Consider the following 27,763-nt stretch of genomic DNA (forward strand, 5'->3'; position numbering starts at 1 on the left):
TAAACTTTATATATGCAAAGTATTTCTTTGGTTGAAATAAAGGTAAATACTGTACAATTTTTTTTAAAAGTGCCAATTTAACAAAGACTAATAGGGGAAAATCAATGGTGGTATTACACCTATTTAGGGAAACTACATGTGCACTCGTGACCTTATTGTACTTTCATTTTTAAAAATTATTACTAAACCAGTTCATACATTATAAACATGGACTATTCGGAATAGATTGAGACACAGAAAGCACGTTTGAGGTAAAATTGCATTGAAATGGGGGTTTACGGGTGTTTGCTAAGTCAAAAGGGTGGACAGACAAAGCTGTATTCAGTTTAAATTTTAAAATTTGTGTCAAATTTTAAATCACCATTACAGTTTTATTTATACAACATGTGAATTTTCATTTCAATATTAACCATGTTCTGAAGAGCAGTCTGATGAAAATTTTTATATGTGAATTGGTCTGCAGATGACACTTCAGCATTAAAGTATGTATCAACTAATGTCATGTTTTTTTGTGTTTTGGTCGCAAAAGTTTACAATTTGCCATTGTGCCGTCTGCATTTTGCAGTGACAAAACATCATCTAAACACTTATTTGCCCTGGATTTATACACATCAGAATCCAGTCTCACATACTTTAACTTTATAATTCTTACCAATTTTTGTTTTACCAGCATTCCAAAGGACATAACCCTTTTAAAAAACATTTTGAGGTATTTTTTTATTACTCTTTCTCCCCATTTTCTAATATAAAATACAAGAAAGAGCATTTTTTGTGTAAATCTATTAGAAATATACTATTATAAGTAAATAAAAAGACTTTGATACTAGTAACAATAAAAGATTGACTGAAAGGGAACCGTTATTTGTCACACTAGGGGAACATACCAAAAACATAAGTTACGCATAAGGGCTTATAGAAACTTCCGTGGAGACTGTTAACATTTATAGGGACAGTTCTTTCAGCTAAAACACTTTAATTATTGATTTAACATTACATTTATTTCATTGTTTGGGGAAAATAATCACATTTGTTTTATTTTTTAGACTAAAGATATCAAGTTTTGTTGAAAAAAGAAGGAAGAAGGAAAAATGGACCAAAACAGACCAAAACAGACCTTAAATGAACTATAAAAGGTGCAATCATCTTAAAGTTGACTTTTGTATCATATTGAATTGGTTGAATGCATACATCATGAGTATATGATCAGATATAAGTCAACACTGCATTTTATAATGATACACTGAAATTAGGATTTTTCGAAGAAATTAGACTGAAATCACCGTAGGATATGGCCTTACATTATAGTGATTTTCTCTAAAACAATAGCTCTGACTGAGACAAAACTTGACAGTTATGCTTGAAAAACCTTGCAATTGGAGGGAAAACAATTACATTAAGTTTATTCGACATTTAAGTGTTCTTGAATTCATAACAGTCATACATTTTCATCTCCTTCCAATAATGTATAACATGTTACTTGGAATATTTGAGTTACTTAAAATAATTGCTAAATAGTGTTATTAACTTCGTGAATTGTCGTATAACCAGCAGCTTCAGGTGAGTATACCAATTGCTGCGTGTTTATGTTCTGTTGTTGGGTAGGCATTGTAAATGGTTGTGATTGCTGCCGATGGTAGTCTTGTATTGGCATCCTATTTCCTTGTAAATGATTTGGTTGTTGTTGGTTAATTGTTATATTAGCCGGCTGTTGACCATTATATCCCGCCATTCCGGGATTCCATAGTTGATCGTATTCGTGTTGGTTCTCTGTAAGTATTCTAGTGTTAGGCATGTTATGCATCATTCCAGGTTGTACTGTGTGGATATATATGACACTTTGTTGCTGGAAAATGATAAATGCATACATTGTATTGCATGTAACAGATATATCTAGTGAAAAGACTATTTATTGTATTAAATACGATTTGTTATGTTTAACACGCGGTTAAGTGATTGCATAATTGGGATATGTCACTTTAAATTCTTCAACATGACTTTATATTAAGAAACATGATTGTTTGTTTGTGTGACCAATTTATTTTTATATACTAGTATTATTTCATCAACTTAAATGTTGATGTATTTATGAAAAAGTGTTGCCATGCCATGCTCTCTGATCGTTCTAAGTTAATATAATTGTCAATATGTTTATACCGAGTGTTCGAAAAGTGGAAAAGTTCTCAAATATACATTTGTACTTGGATTGCCCACTAATGTTAAAATGAGCATATAACATGGCAAGATAGATCTTTCCCGATTTTAATAGCAAACAATTTACAACTTTTGTACATCGAGACGGACATAAAATGCACATTCAAAAGAATCTCAAAAAAAAAAAACTAAAGAGTCTGTGTCGTTCACCTGGGTTTATGTGCATAGTAAACAATGGACACAGATGGATTCATGACAAAATTGTGTTTTAGTGATGGTAATGTGTTTGTAGATCTTACTTTTCTGAACAATCCTGCGGCTTACAATTATCTCTATCTATAATGAACTTGCCCAGAAGTGACAGAAGAAAACATTTAAAAAAAGATTTATGAAAATTGTAAAAAATTGCCTATAAAGGGCAACTACTCCTTAAGGGGTAAATTGACCACTCTAGTCATGTTGAATAATTTGTAGATCTTACTTTGCTCTACATTATTGCTGTTTATAGTTTATCTCTATGTACATGATCTATAATAATATTAAAGATAATAACCAAAAGCTGCAAAATTTTCTTAAAACTTTCAATTCAGGGGCAGCAATCCAACAACAAATTTCCCGATTGGTCTTAAATTTTCAGGGCAGATAGATCTTGACCTAATGAGAAATTTTATCCGCAGCAGATTTGCTCTAAATGCTTTGGTTTAAGAAATATGAGCCAAAAACTGCAATTTACCCTATGTACTATTTTTAGCAAAGTCGGCCATCTTGGTTCGCGGACGGGTCATCGGATACATTTTTAAAACAAGTTACACTAATGATAATTGTGGACAAGATTGGTTAAATTTGTCTCAGTAGTTTCAGAGGAGAAGATATTTGTAAAAGATTACAAAATTTACAAAAAAACCTTGAAAATTTACTATAAAGGACAATTACTCCTTAAGGGGCCAACTCACAATTTTTGTAATGTTGACTTATTTGTAGATCTTACTTTGTTGAACATTACTGCTGTTTACAGTTTTCTCTATCTATAATAATATTCAAGATAATAACAAAAAAGGGCAAAAATTCGTTAAAACTACCAATTTATGGGCAGCAACCCAACAATGGGTTCTCCGATTCATCTGAAAATTTCAGGGCAGATACTTTGTAGATCTTGTCCTGATTAACAGTTTTATCCAATGGCAGATTTTCTTTAAATGCTTTGGTTTCATAGATGTTAGCCAAAATCTACATTCTACACCTATGCTCTATTTTAAGCAATGGCTGCCATCTTGGTTGGTTGACCGGGTCACTGGACACATTTTTTTTTTTAAAGTTCATTGCACATACCCCAATGGTGATTGTTGCCAAGTTTGGTTTAATTTGGTCCAGTAGTTTCAGAGGAGAAGATTTTTGTAAAAGTTAACGACGACGGACGACGACGGACGCCAAGTGATAAGCAGATAAATGTTACTTTAATTTAAGAATTGTTTTATTCAAATTTCTAGGAAGCAGCACCGACAACAATGTACATTTGTTTTCCAGCAATGTCCAAAATACCACTTACGTTACAATTGTAACTGTGACGTGAATAACGTTCAGCTTATGTTATACAAGATTTAGAAAATGGCTTTATTTCCAAAGCAAAAGAAAAAAGTTATATGAAAATATTACATATTTAAACACTCTACGTTTAAATTAGATGATCGGTATATATTTTCTCAGATATAGTTTTCTTATACTCTGAAAAGTGAAGATTTTACTATGATTTTTTAATAATATAATAAATAGTATGGGTCATAGTGCTACTATCCAAGCTACGAGTCGTTCAAATTGCCAAAAGCTTAGATTGTTTATGAAATAAAATATGAGAAGATAGGTTGTATAATACGTTTTAAGAAAATAAAAATAAAACATCGTGTCACCGAACTTGTTTTCATGCTACAAGTAAATGAAGTAACAACATAAAAATGTCCCTATCTGTCCAATATAAATTTTGTATTTAAAGTGTTATGTCCCTCAAATGGGTAATTTGAAAAATTGATTCTAAAACCACAAATATTTAATTTGGTATTTGTTGAAAAATCGTCAATAATGAAATGAATCACAAAGTCTTCTCTATATAGATTAACAGTTTAACCAATAAATTACAAATCTGTCTCCAACTTTGCAGATTTGGACAAGAAACTAGACCGATTATGTACTATCATTGTACAATCAAAGATGGTGGTATACCATGAATCTACCTTAAATATATAACTAAGAGAAAACACTGAATATACTTACATTTCCAATATTGAGCTGTGAACAACAGCAGCAGTGTGATGCAGCAACAATAGAAATGATGAATTCGATGAAAGCAAAAATAGCTAGAATGGCAAATACTGTAACAACACCTTCATTATGAAATTTATTCTGAAAATTAATCCCAAAATAATAAAAAATATGAAAATATGCAATAAAACAGTTTCAACCATTATTACTTGACCGTAATTTCAGGAAGTATTTTTATTTTGTGTTATTGTAAAAGCATAAGTGGACTTCAATACAACTATATCGGAGAATATATAGGAGAGAGAAAAACACAAATAATAGCTATCAAAAGGTACCAGGTTTATTTTATAATTAAATACACCGGATGCGAGTTTCGTTTACACGCCCACACATAATATTTGTGTGGCAAAACAAAGTGTTTTATTTACCTTAATGCAAAAGGTTGATTTATAATATGTAGAAAGTATTGTCTTAGTATACAATTAAGTGTAGTAGTTTTTAAATAAAGCCTATAAAAATATCCCTCTTCAACAGTCAAAATTCGATTACGCAAAAACAAATCTGGATAAAAATAATAAACCTAGCGAAACACATCAAAAATAAGAGAAAAATAATTGAACAACGGAAAGACTGAAATACAATCAAAGCAAACGCGAACAAACATAGAAACGGACTGTAGATAAAACTGTCATTTTTCTGAATTGGTACAGGACAATTTGAGAAAAATGGTGGGTTGAACTATGTGTCACGACTAGCCAAACCTCTAGCTTATATTGCAATGCTGAAATCACTTCATTGCGTGACAGGAATACAGTACACATAAACGTAAGAACACTCAGGACAAAGGAACACATAAATGATAGTACATTATATAAATAACATAGCTGAGAGGGCGATATAACAGATTGGTACCTATTGGTAACGTATTTAGATAGTTTTGGACAAATTTAAATGACAACTTACTTATATATGTCTTATATGCATAGGTATAAAAAATTGACACATACAATAATTTGCATCGTTTGTTTACGTTTTCTTGTGATGTTTAACGTTTTCACAAGCATGTGTTCCCCGTAAAAAGCTTAAATTCTTACGTAATCGTCCTATGACATTGAGTAATTCATTCATAAAAATGCATATTACGTGTGAGTACGATCGGAACAGCCCATGCAATATATTCATATTTTACCACGGGTATGTACTCAAAACGTTTGAATGATTTCATGTTAGAATTATTAGCTCATCCGGCCCACAGGGCCAAGTGAGCTTTTCTCATCACTTGGCGTCCATCGTCGTTAACTTTTACAAAATTCTACTTCTCTGAAACTACTGGGCCAAATTAAACCATACTTGGCAACAATTATCATTAGGGTATCTAGTTTTAAAAATGTGTCCGGTTACCCGCCAAAATGTAGATTTTGGCTTATAACTCTGAAACCAAAGCATTTAGAGCAAATCTGACTAGGAGTAAATTATTTATCAAGTCAAGATATATTTGCTCGGATATTTACAGATGAATCAGACAACCGGTTGTTGGGTTGCTGCCCCTGAATTTGTAATTTTAAGGAAATTTTGCCGTTTTCGGTTATTATCTTCAATGTTATAATAGATAGAGATAAGCTGCAAACAGCAATAATGTTCAACAAAGTAATATCTACAAATAAGTCAAATGACTAAAATGGTCAGTTGACCCCTCAAGGATTTATTGCCCTTTATAGTCATTTTTTACCAATTTTTCTCTTCTGAAACTAATGAGCTCAATTTTACCAAACTTAGCCACAATCATTATTAGAGTATTTCGTTTAAAAAATGTGTGCGGTGACCCAGCCAACCAACTAAAATGGCCGCCATTGCTAAAAATAGAACATATTGGTTTAATGTAGATTTTGGCCTATAATTCTGAAACAAAAGCATTTAGAGCAAATCTTACAAGGGGTTAAATTGTTCATCAAGTCAATATCTATCTGCTCTGACATTTCAGATGAATTTGACAACTTGTTGTTGGGTTGCTGCCCCCAATTGGTACTTTTTAGGGAAATTTTGCCGTTTTTTGGTTATTATCTTGAATACTATTATAGATAGAGATAACCTGTAAACAACAATAATGTTCAGCAAAGTAAGATCTCAAAATAAGTCAACATGACCAAAATGATCAGTTGACACCTTAAGGAGTTTTTGCTCTTAATAGTCAATTTTTAATAATTTTCAAGTTTTTACAAAATATTTTCCTCTGTAACAAAAGGGCCAAGTTCATTACAGATAGAGAAAATGTAAGTAGCAAGAATGGTCAGTCAATTAAGATCTACAAACACATCACCATCACCAAAACACAATTGTGTAATGAATCCATCTGTGTCCTTTGTTTAATATGCACATAGAGTCATAGACCAAGGTGAGCGACACAGGCTCTTAAGAGCCTCTAGTTAATATACCACTGCATGTCATTCATTATTGTTTTAATTCAGTTTCTACCTTGCTATTTAATGTACTTCTTAATTTCGTTGATAATACTTACAGATACAATAAGAGCCCCCATAATTGCTAAAATAAACACAGTGGATGAAAACACAACCGTTGATAGTATATTACAAACCAGAAATGCTACGGTCTACAAATAAAAAATGTACATAATAAACTGCTCAACATTTCTAAATCAGACACATAAATTACGAGCTATATTGACATATACTGATAACTTAAGTGTTTTAGTAAATATGTGGTATCGTTGAAGTCTGTTATAAATCATGTAAAAAGTTTTGTCCGTCTTAAATTTTTCACCATATTTATCTTCTTTAGCTCAATGAATACGGAATGGAGTAACTTGATTGCATTTTTTCGAATGCCGTACAGTATTGTACGCGTTTAATTGTTTAAACACCCGTCATTTGCACTCTGTCGGATAGATGTCTTATTTGTATTCATGTCCTTATGTTATGTCAATATTATACAGGTTTATGATTTCAGTAAAAGTCGTTTACAATTTAATAATTAAAAAATATATAAGTACTTACTAAACATTTCCAGCTTGTTTGCCGTTTTTCTGTCATACATAAAGGTAAACAACCTGTCAGTATAAACTGAAAATGAATAATTATAGATATTAACAAAGGTGAATGAAAAATTAAAGTTAAGAAAATCTGCACATTTGTTGTTTTGTTTTTAATAATAACAAATTTGTCCATTTAAATGTACAAAACTAAAAATGAAGTATTATATCTTTATAGCATTAAATTGTTCATAGCAACCAACACACATAGATATGTTTGTTACATATTATGAATACATGTATCACACAGATTATATGATATCTGTATATTCAATTGTGCATTTAAATGTACTGAATTTTCAAGGCCTTGCTTTCTTTTATATCTTTTCTAATTGTAAAGTTTTGTGTTTTACTGTTATAAATTGTGGATTATTCTACACAAGGTACACTAGAGAGAGCCCATAATGTCTTATATTTACCCAGATGTCGATATAGTCAATATCAGCAATATCGACACGATATCAAATGGATATCATTGTTTGCTTAAGTCAGCCATGTCAAACCTAGCCATACCATGTCGGAGGCTTGGTTACAGTCGTTTTTATAAAGACTGATATGTCGAATGTGACAATGGACATTGCAATGGAGTTTACAGAAATTTTTACATATGTTGAGTATACTTGAGAAGTATGGGAGAACGCTAAGGGGAATCTGAAAATAGTTTGTGCACTTCAAAGAAACAGAAAACAATTTAAAGTGATATTTAAGAGGAGTAAATATGTTATAACAATCATTATCATTTGTACATTGGATTTGTATTAATATTTTTATCACTATATATACTCAAAATATATAAACATGACACGAAATAAAAGTATTTAATTAAAAAACAGAAAATGTAAATATGTTCCTTGATATATTATTAAATCCATTTGGGAAAAAAATGTTTAAGAAAAATATAATACCAAGTATTACTTTCTCTCAAAATATTTATTGATAAAAGTAAATAAATTTACTTCTGTCAATTTTAATAGAGATTACAACAGAAAAGAGCCTTTAACCCGAGAAACATTAATATTACTAGTTGTAATTACTTTGAACTAGCTATCAGTAACTGCTATCTGTACCTTGTTTTTTTTGTGTTTATCCGCTTGGTATTGAGTTAGCCCTTTTTTTAACTGATCGTATATATGTCGTACTGTAACACCACTGACGCGCCGTTTTTTGTGAAAAAGGGGGCATGGTTCGGTGCCTACAAACATAATTTGACAACCCCTTGCATTCCGTACGTGACTGTTGCAAGTCAGTGCCTGTAATTTAGTGATTGTTGTTTGTTTTTTGTTTTTAATTTAGACATAAATTAGGCCATTTGTTTTCACGTTCGAAATGTTTCCAATTTGTAGTTTCATTGCTTTTATAGTCTTCTATGCGGTATAACGTTTATTCAGAGATAAAAGCCGTTCGAATCGGTGACTATAAATTTCAACTTTGATGTAATTTGAACTAAGGTTAAGAGTGTTAATATATCAATACCTGAGTACGATAAATATACCAAGACACGTAAAACGGTTACTGGTAAAACATTTGATAAATTTTAACTGTTAATTTGATCATCTTACACATATACGTGGAGATTGAATGTAGAAGGAAATTTGGCATAAAAAGAAAAAAACCCATCTTTATGAGTATACTGTGAATTTTCCTCGTCAATTACCTAAGCAAAAGTTTGAATTACCTTTAAACCATTGCTATCACATTCAGTAGCACGAGATGAACTAGGCAAAATCTACGCTTGCATACAATGTTCGCAAAGTAAGCATATTCGGATTTTGACGAAAAACTTTTAACATAAATATATGAACTGAGCGAAACAAAAATTCTGATTTTGAATCAATATTGTTGAAGATGTTGAAATTAACATTTATTTGAAATGAATACACATTTTAAGATAGACAGCTAGATACCATAAACATCCTATGTATACACAGGCCAGAGTCTGAGCTTGATTTGCTATATGATATAAAAACTAAACTGACGAAAAAAGGTCATTTATTCAAAATCATAAAATTCAAAAAATACATTTTGTAAATAAAACATTTGACATAAAAGTTCATATTTTTAATATAAATAATAATACATAATTAATACGAAATTACATCAACTAATATCATATCAATTGAATAAATGACAAAGAATAGCAGAGGTAGGAAGAAAAATATGTCCCATAAATAAACATATATACATATCTACTTCAAAAGATAACATAAAGGGAAGTATGTGGGTGAGACTGAATTTTTAACAAATTGTTTGATAAGAATCACAAGTAAACACATCAAATGCTGATGATAAAATGAACGTGAACTCGTGCTGATCCCGCAAGATCATTGACCAATAAGAAAGATACAATCTAATCATGCATTGGTCATAAGTGAAATTTTTCTGTACCGGAAAATATGTTATCTAATTTCAACAACTTATTGTGTAATTAAGTAGGACACTCTGACATTTAGACCAGACTAAAGACAACTTAAATTTACAGTTTAAATAGCTCTCTTAGTAATGACCAATTAAAACAGAACTATCTTCCCTGCTGTCTTAAATTATTTTATTCAGCTTAATTCTCAATTAGCAAACAAAATTGGTTATTATTCAAAACATCCCGTTTCAAGGGAAAAAAAATTAAAATGTCGATATCGACTCTTGTTTCAGATGAATACAACGTAAAATCTATTCAAAGAAAAAAATGAATGTTAAACTTTACAAGGAAATCTTAAATGTTGATATCGAATCGATATCGTTGAATCATCATCGTAATCAATGGAATAGTCCTGTGGTGTTGAGTTGTCATCTTAATGTTATATTTCACATGGCTATAAAAGGGGAGGTTTGGCATGCCACAAAACCAGGTTCAACCCGCCATTTTTTATTTTAAAAATATACTGTACCAAGTCAGGAATATGGTCATTGTTATATTATAGTTCGTTTCTGTGTGTGTTACATTTTAACGTTGCGTCGTTTGTTTTCTCTTATTTTTGAGTGTAAATTCACATTGCGATAAGAAGTGTCACGGTACTTGTCTATTCCAAATTCATGTATTTAGTTTTGATGTTATATTTGTTATTCTCGTGGGATTTTGTCTGTTGCTTGGTCCGTTTCTGTGTGTGTTACATTGTAGTGTTGTTTCGTTGTTCTCTTCTTATATTTAATGCGTTTCCCTCAGTTTTAGTTTGTTACCCCGATTTTGTTTTTTGTCCATGGATTTATGAGTTTGAACAGCGGTATACTACTGTTGCCTTTATTCGACACTTGTTTGAAATGTATGTAAAATTCAAAATTAATGCTTCACATTACGAGGGAAAATTAAATGGTCGATATCGATTCAATATCGTTGATATCGTCAATATTGACACTTATTTACGATACATACAACGTTTAAGATTAAAGCAACAAATGACGATGGAAATTGTAATGCCAATATCGAGTCTATATCGTCGATATCGTCGATATCCACATATGTAAAAAAAAAAAAAAACAGGACATCTGATGAACAGATGGAAGGGGTATATAGTGATAAAGTTAATATCCTTGATATCGTCGATATCGTAACTACATTGTGAATTGAACATACCGTCAGGAAAATTATGTCCGCGAAAATAATTTTGTATAGATGCTTTCTGAATTCTTTATCTTTTTTTAAAGTTTAACTTCATAGTAACCAGATATATTGTTGGAAAAGTGCTGTTCATTAAAAATACATGATGTGTTGATATGTGTTATGATATTCTTACGTACAATGTAGTAGCATTCAATGCCATGCTTTTTTTAAAGAAATTTTTATTTTAATCCTGATTTAATAGCAATATTGAATCAATACAATTATCTGTTATGTAATATTCTCTTTTTTGAACTTATATATATGAAAGATTTTCAAAAAGGTCACAAAAGAGCGACGAAAGATACCAAAGGGACAGTCAAACTCATAAATCTAAAATAAACTGACAACACCATGGCTAAAAAATGAAAAAGACAAACAGACAAACAAAGGTACATATGACACAACATAGAAAACCAAAGAATAAACAACACGAACCCCACCAAAAACTAGGGGTGATCTCAGGTGCTCCGGAAGAGTAAGCAGATCCTGCTCCACATGTGGCACCCGTCGTGTTGCTTATGTGATAACAAATCCGGTAAATAGTCTTACTCGGTAGGTCACATTCATGAAAGGGAAGGGGTTTGTAGTTACGACGTAAGGAACATATCCGATATCATTTGTGAAACGGTTATTCCATTACGGTCAACCAACTCGTGATGGCGTCCGTAAAATTTGAAGATTTCAACTTCACTATTTGGAACTCTTGGTTTAATAGATTCCTTGTCACAACATACATAATAGTGGTTGACTCAGAATTGATATTGAAAACTTTGTTCTTTATATCATTAGCAACTGAAAAATGTATCAGACCTTATGAGGTTTATTAAAAAGACACATCTCAAAAACTCATCTACATTTTGTTGTAAGATACAAACTTTATAATGTTTGTGCCAGACGCCCGAGTCATAGATATTAGACCCATTAGTGGCGATCGTAAGAAAACAATTGAAAGCCGAATCATATATTGGCTCATTCAAATAAATTTCGATGAGGTATGTTAATCATTTTTGCACAGACTAAAGTATCACTGAGTTCACATACAACGTATTTAGTGCAAATAAGCCATACCCCGAGAAAACATTGTCAACCGCGGCAAAGCCAAGGTTGACAATGCTTTTTCGAGGGGTACCAATCTGCTCTATCATCCTCTCAGCTATGTGTTATTTAATTTATTATACTAAATGTCCTATCATTTTTGTCTTTTACAGATGCATTTTATTTAAAAGTATTTTCTATGACGTCACGTACATTACAACGGATTTTAGAAAAATCAACAGAAGTGAATCAAGATGATTTATTTTTTAATTTTGACAGTCAAATAATAGATTCTGGGCCAAAACGTAGAACTTAACGCATTGTATTTAATAACTTGATGTAAAATCAATTCATTGTCCTTTTAATTATCGATTTTTATTGGTCCGGACGAGAGGGTGACATTCAAAATAATTGTCACCCGCTCAGCTATGTGATATAGTAAATTAGCACCTTCGTATGAGCCAATCAAAATATGGCATTTTAACGTGAAGTATAAAAAAATACATTGTGCAATGGCAACAAATAAGTAAATAGTAATACAACTATGTATTATCATGAGTTCTTATGACGGTTTTAAAATAGCAATATATATTTAACTATGTTTTTGTTTTGACAAAAAACAAACTCAATGATAGTTCCGATACAAACAATATTATAATATTGTATACATGATAATCTTAATAATCAGTTTTTACACAGGATTGTTTTAACTTTTACAAGCATTATAATGACATTTGAAAACATCTAATTTTTAACCTTTGCAAAATTATTTGATTAAGTTAGTTACATTATACATGACTGTTACTCTAACATCTTAGAAATGCATGGAAAAAAGTTTAGACATAAGATGAAAGAAGCAATATGATTTCATAATCTGTGTAACTTACCCATCCCGAACAAGCAATGCAAATCGAATACAGTATTACGATACCGGTTGCATCACTGCAACGATAGTAATAATAATACACATAATCCATGTAATCATAGCCGCTGTTATTACTTTGACAACGTTTGTTTTTTTCTGTGTTACTAAGAATAACTCCAACAATACCAAGGATAACACATATTACACCTAGACCAATCTGTGCTCCACCAAGGATCCGGAGAGCTCTCATCCGTGACATTCGGAAATCTGTTTGCACCGGTTGTGTTTGATTTGCAACAATTGGAGCATTGGTGATCATTATCTATAAAAAAAAATCATGTAGAAATTACAAAACATATCAATGAATCTGTTTTGTCTGTGTCATGTGGTTACCCTACACAAAGAACCGATGAGACCAATCGGTACATGACTGGGTTAATTGAGTACGAATCGTGTGTCTAGTTGCGAAATTTAAAATATTTGATAACTCCGCCAAGAGTAATTTGCCTTGAAAAACATTTAGCAAAAGTAATTACGTTCGTCTGGGTTACCACTACATTTGTCCAGCATATTCCATAAAAGAAACATTAAGAAAAGAATTATGACTTATAAGTGTTCGATGATTGTGTAACTCTAATGACAATATTTCTGGTTTTTATATGAGCAAACAATTAACCAATTCATGGGTCACGTTCATTACATGCGAAGTGATAATGATATGCTACTTTCAAAAATGGTAAGTCTGGCACATTTTTAACATGAATTATTGAGGTTACCGTCCTCATGTAAAACGTAAATTTTAACATATTTGACACAACTACATCTCCCTCCTTAACAGTATGGTCTTTGTGTTAACATGTGGTGTAATTGCTTATAGTGACAGGTATTGTTATTTCCAACACCAAAAGGAAGTGGATGTGAACAGTTATAGGAAAGGTTACGGCCTTGAATAATTTTTAAATACTATACTTAGAGCTGTAAAACGCATCGAATGACCACATATAGACTAATTCAAATAGGCTTCTTATGCTAGAATTAATAACGGAAAACAGGAATGCAAGACAGCCAAAAAGCATCCAACTGATTTATCGACATGTGACTAATGACAGACACTTAAGATTATTGCTTGTTAAAAATGTTTGAGAGTTTTCATTCTTGCTACTAGTCCTGAGGAGTTAAAAAACCACCACACAATAAAAGCAAACCACTAACAGTTGGAATTGCATTGACTCATCAGTCAGCTGTTCAGAACTTCAGTTACGACTATTTATATACCCATATGCATATTAGGCTGCGAGTCTAATAAAATTTGCTGTAAGATGGTTGGTATACATTTTACAGTATCAACTTTCATTACATTATGTAGAAATTTAGATCTAACTAATATTTGGTTTTTTGTGAATAACGCTGTATAAAAGTGTAAATTGATTAAATTGATCTTTTGGTGAGACATGTTTGCATTTTAAACTTGTTCTGATGTTGCTTACACTGATTCACTGAACAAACGACAGTTTGAGTATTTTGCCTTCGGCTGTTTTTCTATAAATTTGTCCAATCACGTCGGTTTATCTTTTTTAGTACTGCCCTGTTTTTGATTATTAATGTGATCTTCATCATAATTTTATTTTGAGTAAGTTATTTTATAAAAAAAAAAATTATAACGCTATGCTTATGATACTGGCTTTTTAGGGATAAGAGTGATTTTTTTTAAGAGACATTAATTTTAATAAGTCTATCAAATAGTGTTCAGCAATACAGCATAATCATATATCGATTCTAAAGCACTTGTAAACAAAATAATTTCAATTACCTTTTCTTTCTTGATATTCCTTAGTCAGTGAAAATAAAAGTAAAGAGAAATTCTTATCAAATGTTTATGGTTGTATTAGTTATATTAAGCAAATAATGTGTAAATTTATAAGCTGTCACATATATCTGATAGGATACAACAAATTGAAGTTTTTAACGACCTTGACTGGCTATACAGCCCTTGCACGGTCGGTAACTAGGATTGAACAAATAATTGAACAAAAACAATAACCTATAAGTAGCTAGGCATTATCTTTTTTCTGTTTTAGTTCATAAATTATATGAAAGTGATACTGAACATGTAGCTATGACTAAGGAAAACATGAGTTACAAACGTGTATGGCAAGGAAGAAAATATTTACAATCACAAAAAATAATGTGTTGAAAGGGAAATACTTATAACGATAATCATATTAATTGAGCCAACAGCATAAATAAGTTAATATAGAAAATTAAAATTTATGCAGCATAATGCGAAATATGCATATTTTGGATAAAAAATTGATACGTTCTACAACTTGCTTGGGGAACAAAACCCTTTAATTTTACAGAAAAGGATCGTTGATTTAAAAAAAAAGAGAAAGATACAAAAACGGACAATGTCATGATTGAAAGAAAAAGACAAACACCAGTTCACAAAAACACGAAAAACTCATTTTTGCTCATATACGTATAAACACAGTGATATATCTAATTCGGTAGATTATACTCGGCGAAAAGTAATAGGATTGTAGTTGCAATATTTGGAACATATTCGTCGTAATCTATGACACAACTATTCCATAACTCGTGATGATTTCAATTTCACCCCTTGGTTATATCGGTTGAATTGCTAACTATCGAGGAGTATTCCTCTACCAAGGAAATACTGATAGTAAATAAAAGCAATGGAATATTGTATTAACTGAGAGATATGTACTCCTTATGCAGGTGGTCCAGGAATATGGCTTAAAAAATTTGAAATGGAAAGTTTACAATTGAGTTCTGTTCAAACTTCTGTTTTCAACCTACCTCCCTTGTCAATATCTAGATGTAAATCAAGAAATTATTTCAAAGGTGTTCTGGGGACTGCATTTGATGTTCGACATATTCTAGTATTTTAATTTTTCGGAAGGCAATTTAATTGTATGGACAAAGTCTGATAACATATTGTGTTAATGTGGAATAAATATAAAACATAAAGTAAATTCCCCAAAGTCTTTTGATATTTTTTATTTGTTTAGAGCCGTTTTTACTATATAAAGGAACTTTTGGTGTTTTCGTAACATTGTATCATATTAATAATTGAGAGAAACTGTCAACAGACAAATTGATGAATAAATCAAGATAAAACATAATTTAAGTTGTCCTTATATTATAACAACTCATTATGTGTTGGTGATGAATTTGAACTGGATTAGAGCTAATAATAAGATGAAATTTTAAAAAGGCTTCAATACATCTTCTAACTGAGAGAGAGACAAGTGACAATAACAAATATGCATGGTCACCAAACTACAATCTCAGTTTAATATTTTGAAATTGGAATGAATGAACAAATCAAAAATACATATCGACATGCTAATAATTATCAAAGGTACCAGGCTTATAATTTAATACGCCAAACGCGTGTTGCGTGTACATAAGACTCGGCAGTGACGATCAGATCAAAAATGTTAAAAAGATAAACAACTACAAAGTTGAAGAGTATTAGTGATCCAGATATCCAAAATTTGTGACAAATAAGGCTAAGGTTATCTTTGTCTGGAAAAATAAAAATCCTTAGTTTTTAGAATAATTCATGCTTTTGTATGCAGTAAATTTATAAAAATGACCATAAAATTGATATTAATGTCAACACCAAAGTGCTGATTAACCACAAAATAAAAACAAACACGTAAAACAACATAGAAATGCACAAACAGCATAACTGAACTACGCAGTAGCGTCCATACGACTTGATCGACGCCACAAAAGTGACGTCACAAGTAAATTTCTAACAGAATGATGTAGTTCAAGATCAGGTTTGTAATATGGTATTTGATGTTGTTTTTTTTTGGAAACAATTAAATCATCTTTATTGCACTAAATGCTGTTTAACAATTTACCTAGCTTACAGCATAAGGCTAAGTATCCCTGTATATCAATTATTATACATCCAAGGAGAATATATCATAAAATATTATATTAATGTTAGTATTTGATGTTTGTATAACAATTATAAGACTGTTGATATAGAATTATGTCAATAGTTAGACAATACCAATCTTTGAACTGATTGTCAACAAAAAAATGATTTGTATCTTCTATACGGATCTTTAAAATTTCAGATCGGTAAATTATATTTTATTCTAACTCATTTAATTAAAACGTAAATCTTTGTAAACACGAGATTCCGACAGGCATTGTTTGATAAAATAATATGCTAAAGCATCATCATCGTCAATTATATTTCATACATATAAAAATTGTCAATTCTATAATGACGATGTCGATATTAAAGTAGTTTAATACATGTGGTTACATTATATTTACAATATATAATATCAGCTACTTGAAAAATGAATAAAAATTCAAAGTTTTTTTTAAAGGCTAAACAGTTGTTACATGAACAGAAATAGTGTGAAATTTAATTGTTAATTAATTCGGGAGGCAAAACAGATATTTGCTTTTGAATTAACGTGAACGAAATTTAGAAACTTTAGCGTAATGAGGTAGTTTTTTTAGTCCAGTCAATCTAGCATTAATTTGACCCTAACCTGAAAGTAATTGCAACAGAATATTTTTAAGTTTTAATCTATAGCATTATACCTAAAATATACACAGAAAAAATACCCATAAAATCTTACTTGAGGAAGACTAAAAAAATCACCATTTAAAATTCCTATGGAGATTTGCATTGAAAAGGGAGATAATTCTTTCAAAAAAGGCAGAAATATCATTAAAAATTGATACAAAATTAAATCTTTACTGCTTTTATTCATTAGAATGTATTGATTCTTGATTTTTAGCGGTCTTTAGAGTATAACAAAACAACTCTAAAGGTGTATTCATATCTTTTATCAAGTTATAATCTAGATTTCGTAATTTCATTAGTTGACCATTTATTGAATTTTTCAACATGTCAAGGTAAAAAATCTCAAATTTTATCCAAATAATTAACCATGTATTCTTCTTTTTGTAGTTTAAAGTTTCTTTAGATAAGTAAGATGCTGAAAAAATATAATATACAGATATAAACAATACCAAATTTTCACATTAGTTTTTCAAAATGGTCACAAAGCTTCAAATTTGCAATTTCTTTAATGAAAAATGAACGAAAAAAATAAAACTACCCATAACACTTCGATTTTGTACATTTCATGAGTAGAAGATTATATAATTTAGTCAAATACAAACTTATTACCCCATCAAAGTATCATACTTTAAATAAATTTCAAGAAAATCAACCAAAAACTGACCAAAAAAGACTAATTTTTGCGGAGTTATCTCCCCTACCAATGTTAATTTCCATAGGAAATTAAAAATGCTGATTTTGAGTTTTCCTCAAGTTAGATTGTATGGGACTTTTTTTCTGTGTATATAAAGGGCATAATGCTGTAAATAAGAACTAAAACATTTTCTGTTGCAATTAGTTTGAGGATAAATCTTAGTTTGACTGGACTAAAATGACAAAAATTTAAAACTAAGTTAATTATTGAAGATATATGTATAAATATGATAGTTTCTACTGTCGGAAATAACATTTGTGTTATAACGGTCAACCAACTCGTGATGGCGTCCGTAAAATTTACGAAGTGATGATTTCAACTTTACCATTTGGAACTCTTGTTTTAAAAAATACAGATATATTCACGTGATCTGTAATAGAAAACGACCAAAAATACCAATGCGATATTGCACCTATATATAGACATCCTTCCAGGCAAAGTCGACATCATGCCGAAAAGATATGATACAGTCTACATTACCCTACACAAAAAAGTTTGAGTACACAAACCTCTCAAAGAGCTGTCGTGAAATGAACCAATGTGCTCAGATGACAGCAATACAATTGACTATATGTAAATAAATAGAAAAATCAGATAAAATTATTGTTTAATATCTGCTATCTTCTAAATTCGATTTCAAGTGTTCATTATTTTCTTATTTTGGAGGGTCATTTCACATTGCATATGTCCGTTTAAATAACCCCAAGAAGGAAATCAGAATTCACTGATTTCTTTCAAATAAAGTAGATGATAAAATGTGACAAAATTGATTTAAAAATCTTAACCAGCTGCATAGTCGATAATATTCATAGACATTCATGACAATTGTTGAACATGTGTTATGTTAGTGTTCAACAGCTTGCTTATATTTGCATTAAACGAAAGAAAATATACTCGGCAACATATATCATAACACAAAAAAAAACACACTTTTATTTAATATCTGAAGATGACATTCGAATTTTGAAGAAAACTGAAATTAATCTACGATTAATTAGTGTATACAAGAATTATAATTGTTTCGTTGTCAATTAACATTTCTATTGAAATATTCCAATGTTGTGGTAAGTTTTCCAGTAAGAAAAGGGGGAGATGTTAAAGGGTATATGTTTTGATTTTAATCAAATTGTGTATTATAGCATAGTTTTTCAGCGATTAATGCATTAAGCAAATCGCTTTAAATCAAAACGCCCAATTCTAAATTAACGTCTCACGAACGACTATTTATAACGTCGTTTGTTGATCTATGTAGTGCGGTTGTTGTTTGCTCAATAGCTTAAACATGCATGTATCCTTTGCTTCAGATCGATAATAAACTGTTTGATTCAGTGAATATCTTCTTTTACGACTACAAAGGAAGTCATTGGGGTAAATTATGAACTGCAGAACAATTTACTTGCTGCCAGTTTTTATTTGTTTTAACTACTCAAAAGCTGCTTGTTACATATTCGAAACAATACACAATGTCTTGTGGTGTCAAATATTGCTGAATAACGTTGTTTTACTTTACGTTGCCTTATTTATCCTCTTTAAACCCAAAATGAGACATAAACTTCTTCATTTTACCTTCACTTTGCAACTAGCTGCGAAAACGTATCTCTTAAGGTCCTTTTAATGATTTTGATATTTGCAGACCATAAAAACTTCAAAGGACAATGGAGCTACGTTTTCGCAGCTACTTTGCAACAAGCTAATCTTTCAGCCCTACCTACGATGAAGCATATATTTTGTAGCTCGCGAGAAAACAATTTTTTTCTTGTAGGTGGTGAGAAGACGGCCAGATGTTTCTCATTGTTGTTTGTGTACATCTAAAAGCCATTGTTGGTCTTCGAAAAATTGGCGTGTTCAAAACAAGTCCGTGCCATCTAAAACGGCATTTCTTTACCTATGTTATCACAATGACATGTTTTCCTTGCCGCGGCGATACAATTTAAAAATGTAAAAGTCTTTACCAGACATGTTTGATATTAACGATATCGCTAACGATGGTAAGATTGCTAAACTTATTATAAGATCAGGATTGTATTACTTAAATAAAAGACATATGATATATATTTGTTAGCATAATCAAACCTTTGAAACAAATATATGTCTTACAAACTCAGCAGAAAATATTAGAGACAAAGCTTAAATGACCAACGGAAAATTTTAAAAACTCAACAATACGATAAAGAGAATAAGTAAAATGACTACGGACAACTAAATTGGTGCCTTTTTTTAGTTGTTGAGAATAGTATCTACTTTTAAAACACTGATGTTATAAGGGAGAGAGAATATTAAATATGGTTAAGATGAGATATAGTCGAAACAGATGCCTTTCTTTGCTATATCTACTTTGTTCAATATACGTCGCTTTTAAATGTGTATCGTGGAGTTTTGATAAAAGAAGTGTGTTAGATTTCTATTCTAAGCCATTTATCAAATGTAAATGGTTTAAACATTGTGTAAATGACACACGCAGAAATATCAGTGTAAACAGTAAACAAAATATATCTAGCAGAGAACGATTACAATCTTTTCAAAAACTGCAATTTGTGAAAACATCTGACTCGACAGTTTATATGCTATCTGCTTATTTAATCACAAATATAGAAGAACAAAAGGATCGTATCATAACTGTTATTGGTTGGGAAGAAAACATATCTAAATATAAATACTATACATGTTGTGTTCGTCTACTAGAAGGCAAACGAGTTGCCATTCAGTCAACACAAAAATTTGTCTATCATTCGGATGCAGACAGCTATCTTAATCGAGTGCAATTTTCATGTCCAATATCATTAGAATCAAGATCGATTGAAGGAGTATCAATTATAACTCATTTTACCAGAACTTGTCACAAGGATGCCAAATTTTATATTCCTGTCCATATGCCATTGCAAGGTGAATTAGCTGTATGTGGTACCTTTATCTATGGATCCCTCAGTGCCAATCTGCTACTAGAATGGTTTGAAGTTCAACGGATGATTGGAGTTGAAAAAATTGTAACGTATACATTTGAACTAAATAAGGAAGCAATGAAGATATGTGAATATTATGAGTCGATAGGATTGACAGTTTTGGTTCGTATTGCTGATTTCCCCTATAGAGGTAACACTTTTTCCTATAGCAATAAGATTAAAACGTACAATACTATATTTGAATAAGGTAAAAGTATTCACTTTTGTTCAGTGTGCTTTTTCTCATTCATACGATAATATATAATTGCTAACATCCACTTTATTTGAACTTGGTTGATAGTTGACTGTAAAACATTTAGTAATCATAATCCATCTCCTTATTGTTAGACCATGTGACGTGTTTCAGGTTAAATGAATATTTAATATATTCAGTCGTCATCATATGTTTTTCTTTTTTTCTAACAAGTTATAATATGTTATACACTTTATGATTAAGTTTTATCCGCAACTCACATCGGTTCTTTTACTTTATGCTAAGAAAACAAATAAGCTCAGTAGTTGTTACAGTAAGATGGACTGGGTTTCTAGTTTATACAACAGATCAACCAGCTTGAGACTTAAAATATTATCGAAGGAGGCTTGGAAATCTTTGAGTTATTACGAAAGTGTGGTTGCTTGCAAAGGTAATGTTTTGTTATTTACTTAACGATGACAGTCGAAATGTATCTATCACACAGGTTTTTTTTGGTCATGTTTGAACCTTCTATGTTGTTACAGAGTATATGTAGCTTCGACGTTCATACAACACATATGAATTAAAGAATTATACACTATTTTTGTCTTACTATTGGTTGCACTATGTAAACAAATTTGAGTATCAACCACGCCTCTTATATAGATATACATGATATACTAGGAAATAATTAGTTTTTTTACCTATTTGTTCCCTAGTTTGATCGCCATTTTTGATTTCCTCTATAAATACATTAAGATTTTTACAATTACAGTTCAGGTGAATAACGGTCGGTAAAATAGAATTTAAAAGATGACTCGACGAAAAGGGAAATGAGGCTTATACTGTTAGAACAATCATGATCAGTGACTTAAATGTTTGAATTGGTCAACGGGTGTTGTATTTATACGTATTTATAAAAAAGTAGATTATGTCAGACAATCAGGACGTATAATTTATTTGCATGAATGTCTAAACATTCAATGAACACCTGAAATCGATATCACCCCCAGTGTCGAGGTTCGTGTTGCTTTGCCTTTAGTTTTCGATATTGTGTTTTGTGTACTATCATTTGTCAGTTTGTCTTTTTCATTTTTGGCCATGGCATTGTCAATTTGTTTTCAATCAATGCAATTGACTGTCCCTCTGAAATCTTTCTTCCTTCTTTTAATGATATTTTCATAAAATGGCTTTCTTCTTCTCATTGTTTTGTATTTCGTGTTGCTTAATTCGTTTTTGTTTTGTTGACTGTTGTTTGTTATCATCTATGTTATTGTATAAGTCGTCTTGTAATGGAAAAACTGTGTCGAATTGATTTAAATTTAAACATGCGACCAAATAAAAATATGATTTAAATTCTCTCTTTTTCTTTTTCTTCAGTAAAGCATGTTAATTCTATAGATGACCGAAGTGTTAACGTGTTTACTGACCAGGACGTTTTTGCTCTTGATTGTCATACCCGTATGTATGGTTATAAGTATGTACTTGGAATTGATAGAGACGAATTCGTTTTACCAAATATACGAAAACATGGAATGTCTTTGATAAAAGTTCTTGTAAGTTTATGGATCCATACTTTTATCAGTTATACATGTCTTCATTATATAATACGTCTTTCATAATGATACATTTAGATAGGACAACATAAATGTTTCTATTAAGTTCACATTCGAATACAGAATAAAATAAATTGAAAATAGAATTGGTTCTTCACGCGAAACCTTGTGGTTTTAAAACAATAGCCGTGTAAAATATTGACGATATCGAGAGTTTAAATACGGCTATAAAATCGTCACATAGTACGACAGTTTTAATATTTCAGCATTTACGTAGTGCTTACAAGCCAGATCGTCATACCTTGCTGCTTCTAAATATATACATTTCGATTATATTATCTTTAATCAATATGTTACGCACAAGCACAACTGTTCGAATTACTACTAAAACCTAGTATATATGTAAATCTCAGATTTGTGTACGGCCTCAAATCTGTGTCCGTTTCTCAAATATATGCCCCATCGTGACGTTAAATACTAATCTATGTCCGTAAAAAATGATTACAGTAATTTTGTAAAAATAAAATCCACGAAAAATTTCGTCCGATATTGCAGTGTGTTTTAAGACAACAGTTATCAATTTCTTAGTCTTTTTGCAACCTTGCATTTTATTTTTGTGGTTTAACATTAGTGTTCCAATATTTTTTCTGTTGTTGAACGTTACGTATTCTTACGTTGAGTTTCGTTTGTTTATATGTCGTATATGCTTTTCATTTATCTCCCTTATCCATTTTAAAAGAATATTGTTATGTAATGTTAATGTTAAAAACAATTGGCGCGTCTGTTTTGTATTTAATTGATTGTTTGATGTTAATCGTTCAATGGCAAGTGTTCCATGAATTTCACGACGAGATTAATTAGCGTTTGATAACGGATTGACAAGTGATTAAGATGACACAAGTTTAGTAATTTTCTTTTATTATATCGACACATACTTTATAAATATGGAACGAATAAAGGAGGATTGTTTGGGTATATACTGTCTCCTAGAATAAAGCACCCAACAGGATAGTCTTAAGGTGCACTAGGTCCAAGTGGTCCGACTTGTTGATACGCATGAGCGTCATTTACGGATATGGAGTATCTTGGATAAATATGTCGTAAACACCACTATTTATGTAAAAGAAAATTATCTATAAGAAAAAGTTTACAGAAATATAAAGAATCACTCGACCAATCATAAAGTAATAGAGTTTTGTGTATTCTTGTTGAAAGTATGAGTGCTACAGCACTAATAGTTACATATTTCTATAAATGTCCTTGGTCTAAATATTTTATATTCTTAATTCCACATATTTTTTCGATCAATTAGATTTTCAACCGCATTGATTGAACCATCAAGTCAATATAATATTTCTACGACTCAAAATGGTCTTAAAAAATACACAATGTATATATTCTTTTTTTTTTAATAAAAGACATTTCAAAGGGAAGAAGAACACAGCCGATAGTCCAATATTATTAAATAAATTGATGCTCCCTCTTTTCTCGTTACGGCAAGTAACGGTAAGTTAGGGCAATTTTCGTTCGTTCGTAAGATGTTGAGAAACCTCTAATAAGTCATTTCCCATAATGCAATATTAAGTTGGTATGTGTTCTCCATGTGTGTGCAAGGGCTCAAGTATAGTATATATTTAAGTAAATCTTGCTAAATTATGTCGCTGGTACTTATAATATTGTTTAAAGTAAGGTCTTATATGACTTTTGTTTTATTAAGTCATTTATCCATGTGTGTGTTTAAAATCTTTACATGCGTGTATTATTATTGTACGCCGTCTTTTTGAATGAAACTGCACATATTCATTTTACTTAAAAGACAGTAAAGAACGAATATGTGTTTGCAACATCAACGTACAACATCTTCTTGAGATTTGAGACAATAAAGGACATAGATTTGGAACGTGTATGACGCAATTTTAAAAAGGACATATATTTTAGGCCGGACAAAGATGTGAGGCTTACATATATTTTTTTTCGGAATAAGATATATCATTATTACTAAGCAAAAAACATACTTACAAATAATTATAACTGCTGTATGATGCTAATATCGACATATACTCTGTCAAACTAGAAATTCATGGTTACATGTACTTATTTTATCCTGGTACCTAATCAAATATGTAACGCTATCCCCACATAGTACAAATAAGTTGAAAAAATGATAAAAAATATATGGCTTGAAGCAGATGATAATGGAATGACGGATATGTCTGGATAGCGTTTTATGAATGAAGAGCTAAAACAAATGGTCATCAATCTTAATGAATGTATCAGTTTGCATTAACCAAAGTCTCAGGAAGATATTTATCACAACGATTCGACTTTCTAAAACATAATCAAGCAATATGTCAATTTTTCTGAGACATGTAACAATTATCACTTTTGATCAATCGTTTATTGCTAAATTATAAAATCGGAACACTGAAACTTGGCAATCCTAGTTTTAGATTAACAAAGAATACTTTTGTTGTGGGTTTTCATATATAAATGGCATCGTTGCGAACTTCATGTAATTGGTTAGAAAGCAGAAGTAGGTCAATGTGTTTTTTTTTTATCTTACCTCCTATACGTTGCTAGGAATATGATTGGTTAAAAGCGTCCGCGTGGAGACCGTGTATATTTCATAGTAGGTTAGTAGGGAGGCGGGGCTTATTTAATACATGGTTAGTAATGGTGTTACGTCCCTTTATATTTCATTTTTTTACTTTTCCTGTGTCTTTATCATCAAATCCACAAAACTTCTAAATATATGCACGACTTAGCTGTACTATATATACATGTCTCTTATTAAGGATTGTGTAATCCAGCGAGAGTCTGACTCCAATAATTGCTTGTCGTTCATTGTTTTAGATTTTTTTGTTATTGTATTGAACAGATTAATATGATATAAAATCTAGATACAAAAATAAACAGAACAATATAATTGGTCCAACATTTTAAGGTTGTCATTGTCGACCAATGGTAGTTATGACAGTTTCAATTTCCGAAAATAAATGTTTCTTCAGTCATGCCAATACCGAAGTGCTGGCTACTAGGCTGGTGTTATCCGCAGTGACTCGAAGGCAAGCATCAGTGGAATCGACCAGATGGTAGATTAAACATTACAATTTTCATTACGCATTTTGAAAAAATAAAAGTTTCTGCATAGTTCGACTATAAATGTCTGTTCAGTGATGCTTAATAACTTTAATGCCTTTTTATTGCAGGACAAACTGTTAGATAATTCAACTGCAGGTATTATATTGAAACCAAATATTCATGTGACAACATGGGAACCTTCCAACAAATCAAGCTCATTATTTTTGAGGCAATACCTGAATAGTACAAATCCCGTCTGGGACCGAGTCAAATATGCAAATATGCCAAATCGTACACATATAGGATCACCTGGTGTCCATGATTTTGTACCAAAGAAAGGATTTAGATGGTAAATATTAGATACATCTTAGTCGTAGTGATATTAATGGATGCTGCTAAATAGCAGAACCGTAACAGAATACGCAACGTTAATTGAAAACGGAAACAGAAAGAATTAACATTTTTATTTTCGTTTATTTGTTTTACATAGGTTTGTTTTATAAAGTATGACACACGTTTGCAAGAATTAAAAACAGTAGAATAAATGTAAGATGAAAGTTTTTAAACCATAAAGTATTGACATATTTGGTAGTTAATGAGATTTGTGTTTAGAATATCTGATAAGGGCTTGCATAGTGAATTTTATTTGATTGCCGTAAACCACTTGCAACGGTTCCAGTGGTTCATTTATTGCAGAGTCTTCGTGATAGAAAGGAACAATTCATTGTTATGGACTAAAAATTTTTTTTAATACAAACATCATCGTCAAATCGAAAAATAGGACAAAAATAGATGATATAAAAACACGAATATCATCGAAAAAAAATAATTAAAATACGATCTTGTTCGAATTGTACTAGTGACATGCGTAATTTCACTCTTATCTTAACGAATGACAAATTAATTTTTATGTTTTGTCGATTAACATTGTAAAAAGTTTCTTTTTAATTTTAAGGTATACAGCAGCACCTGCTGACATAACTCTCCACCATTACAGATCATGTCAGAAAAATTGGTGGAAAAAATTTAAATCTAATACAAATGTAGTATATGAAAGTCGTAGTATACTCAACGAAGACAGTCATGCGGTCAGCACATGCACATATTTCCAACAGTACCAACAGGAGGACATTGAAATAATTGGCCAACTTATAGAACCCAGAGTATTGAAACTACGACAGAAGTTTAACATAAAACAATAAATTTACCAGCAGAGACTAATGTGAAAGTGACCGATATATTTTGAAAATTATCTCTCTGATATTTCTTGTTGGTTGAAAATAACCACATTTTTATACATGTATCTATAATGAAGAAGCATGTGACTTTTAGGGATGTACATGCATTTAAACATTCGAACAAACTTTGTATTACTGTTTATATTTCGCTGTTATCTGCGAAACCCAACTAATATGAAATGAGATATATGTGAATGTTTTTGGTACACTTTTTAAAAGTAATAAAATCATAATGTGATTTGAGTTAATGTTTTCTATGCATAAGTTAAGAAACAGTTACAAAATATACGCTAGGTTATATCTTTTTTCCAAAAAATCCAAAACTAGTCGCCTAGCAGCATCAATTGGACAAGTTGATTGCATATACTTTTTGTTAACTTTCGATTGATTGATTGATTATATCATATATTGTTGGTGTTAAACGTCACTTATAGCATTTCTCTCTATTTCATGGTGGTCTTTTTTATCATTGGTAAAGAATTGAAAAAGAAGTCGACGTTTCTCAACGTTAACAAGAAACTTCCGACAAACA

General features: G+C 30.9%; 1 protein-coding gene across 1 annotated transcript; it reads right to left on the reverse strand.

Moving 5' to 3' along the window:
- Positions 1 to 953: 953 nt before the first annotated feature.
- On the reverse strand, positions 954 to 14,815 carry LOC143078252 (uncharacterized). Its single transcript, XM_076253171.1, has 6 exons — positions 14,756 to 14,815; positions 12,968 to 13,267; positions 7,416 to 7,481; positions 6,920 to 7,012; positions 4,417 to 4,545; positions 954 to 1,843 (listed from the first exon to the last, which is right to left on the reverse strand). The coding sequence occupies exons 2-6, from the start codon at positions 13,262 to 13,264 to the stop codon at positions 1,508 to 1,510; spliced, it is 921 nt and encodes a 306-aa protein (XP_076109286.1). The 5' UTR covers positions 13,265 to 13,267; positions 14,756 to 14,815; the 3' UTR covers positions 954 to 1,507.
- Positions 14,816 to 27,763: the final 12,948 nt, after the last annotated feature.

Source organism: Mytilus galloprovincialis, chromosome 6 (genome assembly GCF_965363235.1).
Source record: "Mytilus galloprovincialis chromosome 6, xbMytGall1.hap1.1, whole genome shotgun sequence".
NCBI classification, from domain to species: Eukaryota; Metazoa; Mollusca; class Bivalvia; order Mytilida; family Mytilidae; genus Mytilus; species Mytilus galloprovincialis.

What these genes read in the sequence shown, in the direction of transcription:
- LOC143078252 (XM_076253171.1), bottom strand. Translation starts at nt 13,264, where the DNA reads ATGATCACCAATGCTCCAATTGTTGCAAATCAAACACAACCGGTGCAA. An exon ending in TGGGGGCTCTTATTGTATCT is followed by an intron (nt 4,546 to 6,919) that starts GTAAGTATTATC and finishes ATTAATTTTCAG; the next exon opens with AATAAATTTCATAATGAAGG. An exon ending in CACAGCTCAATATTGGAAAT is followed by an intron (nt 1,844 to 4,416) that starts GTAAGTATATTC and finishes ATCATTTTCCAG; the next exon opens with CAACAAAGTGTCATATATAT.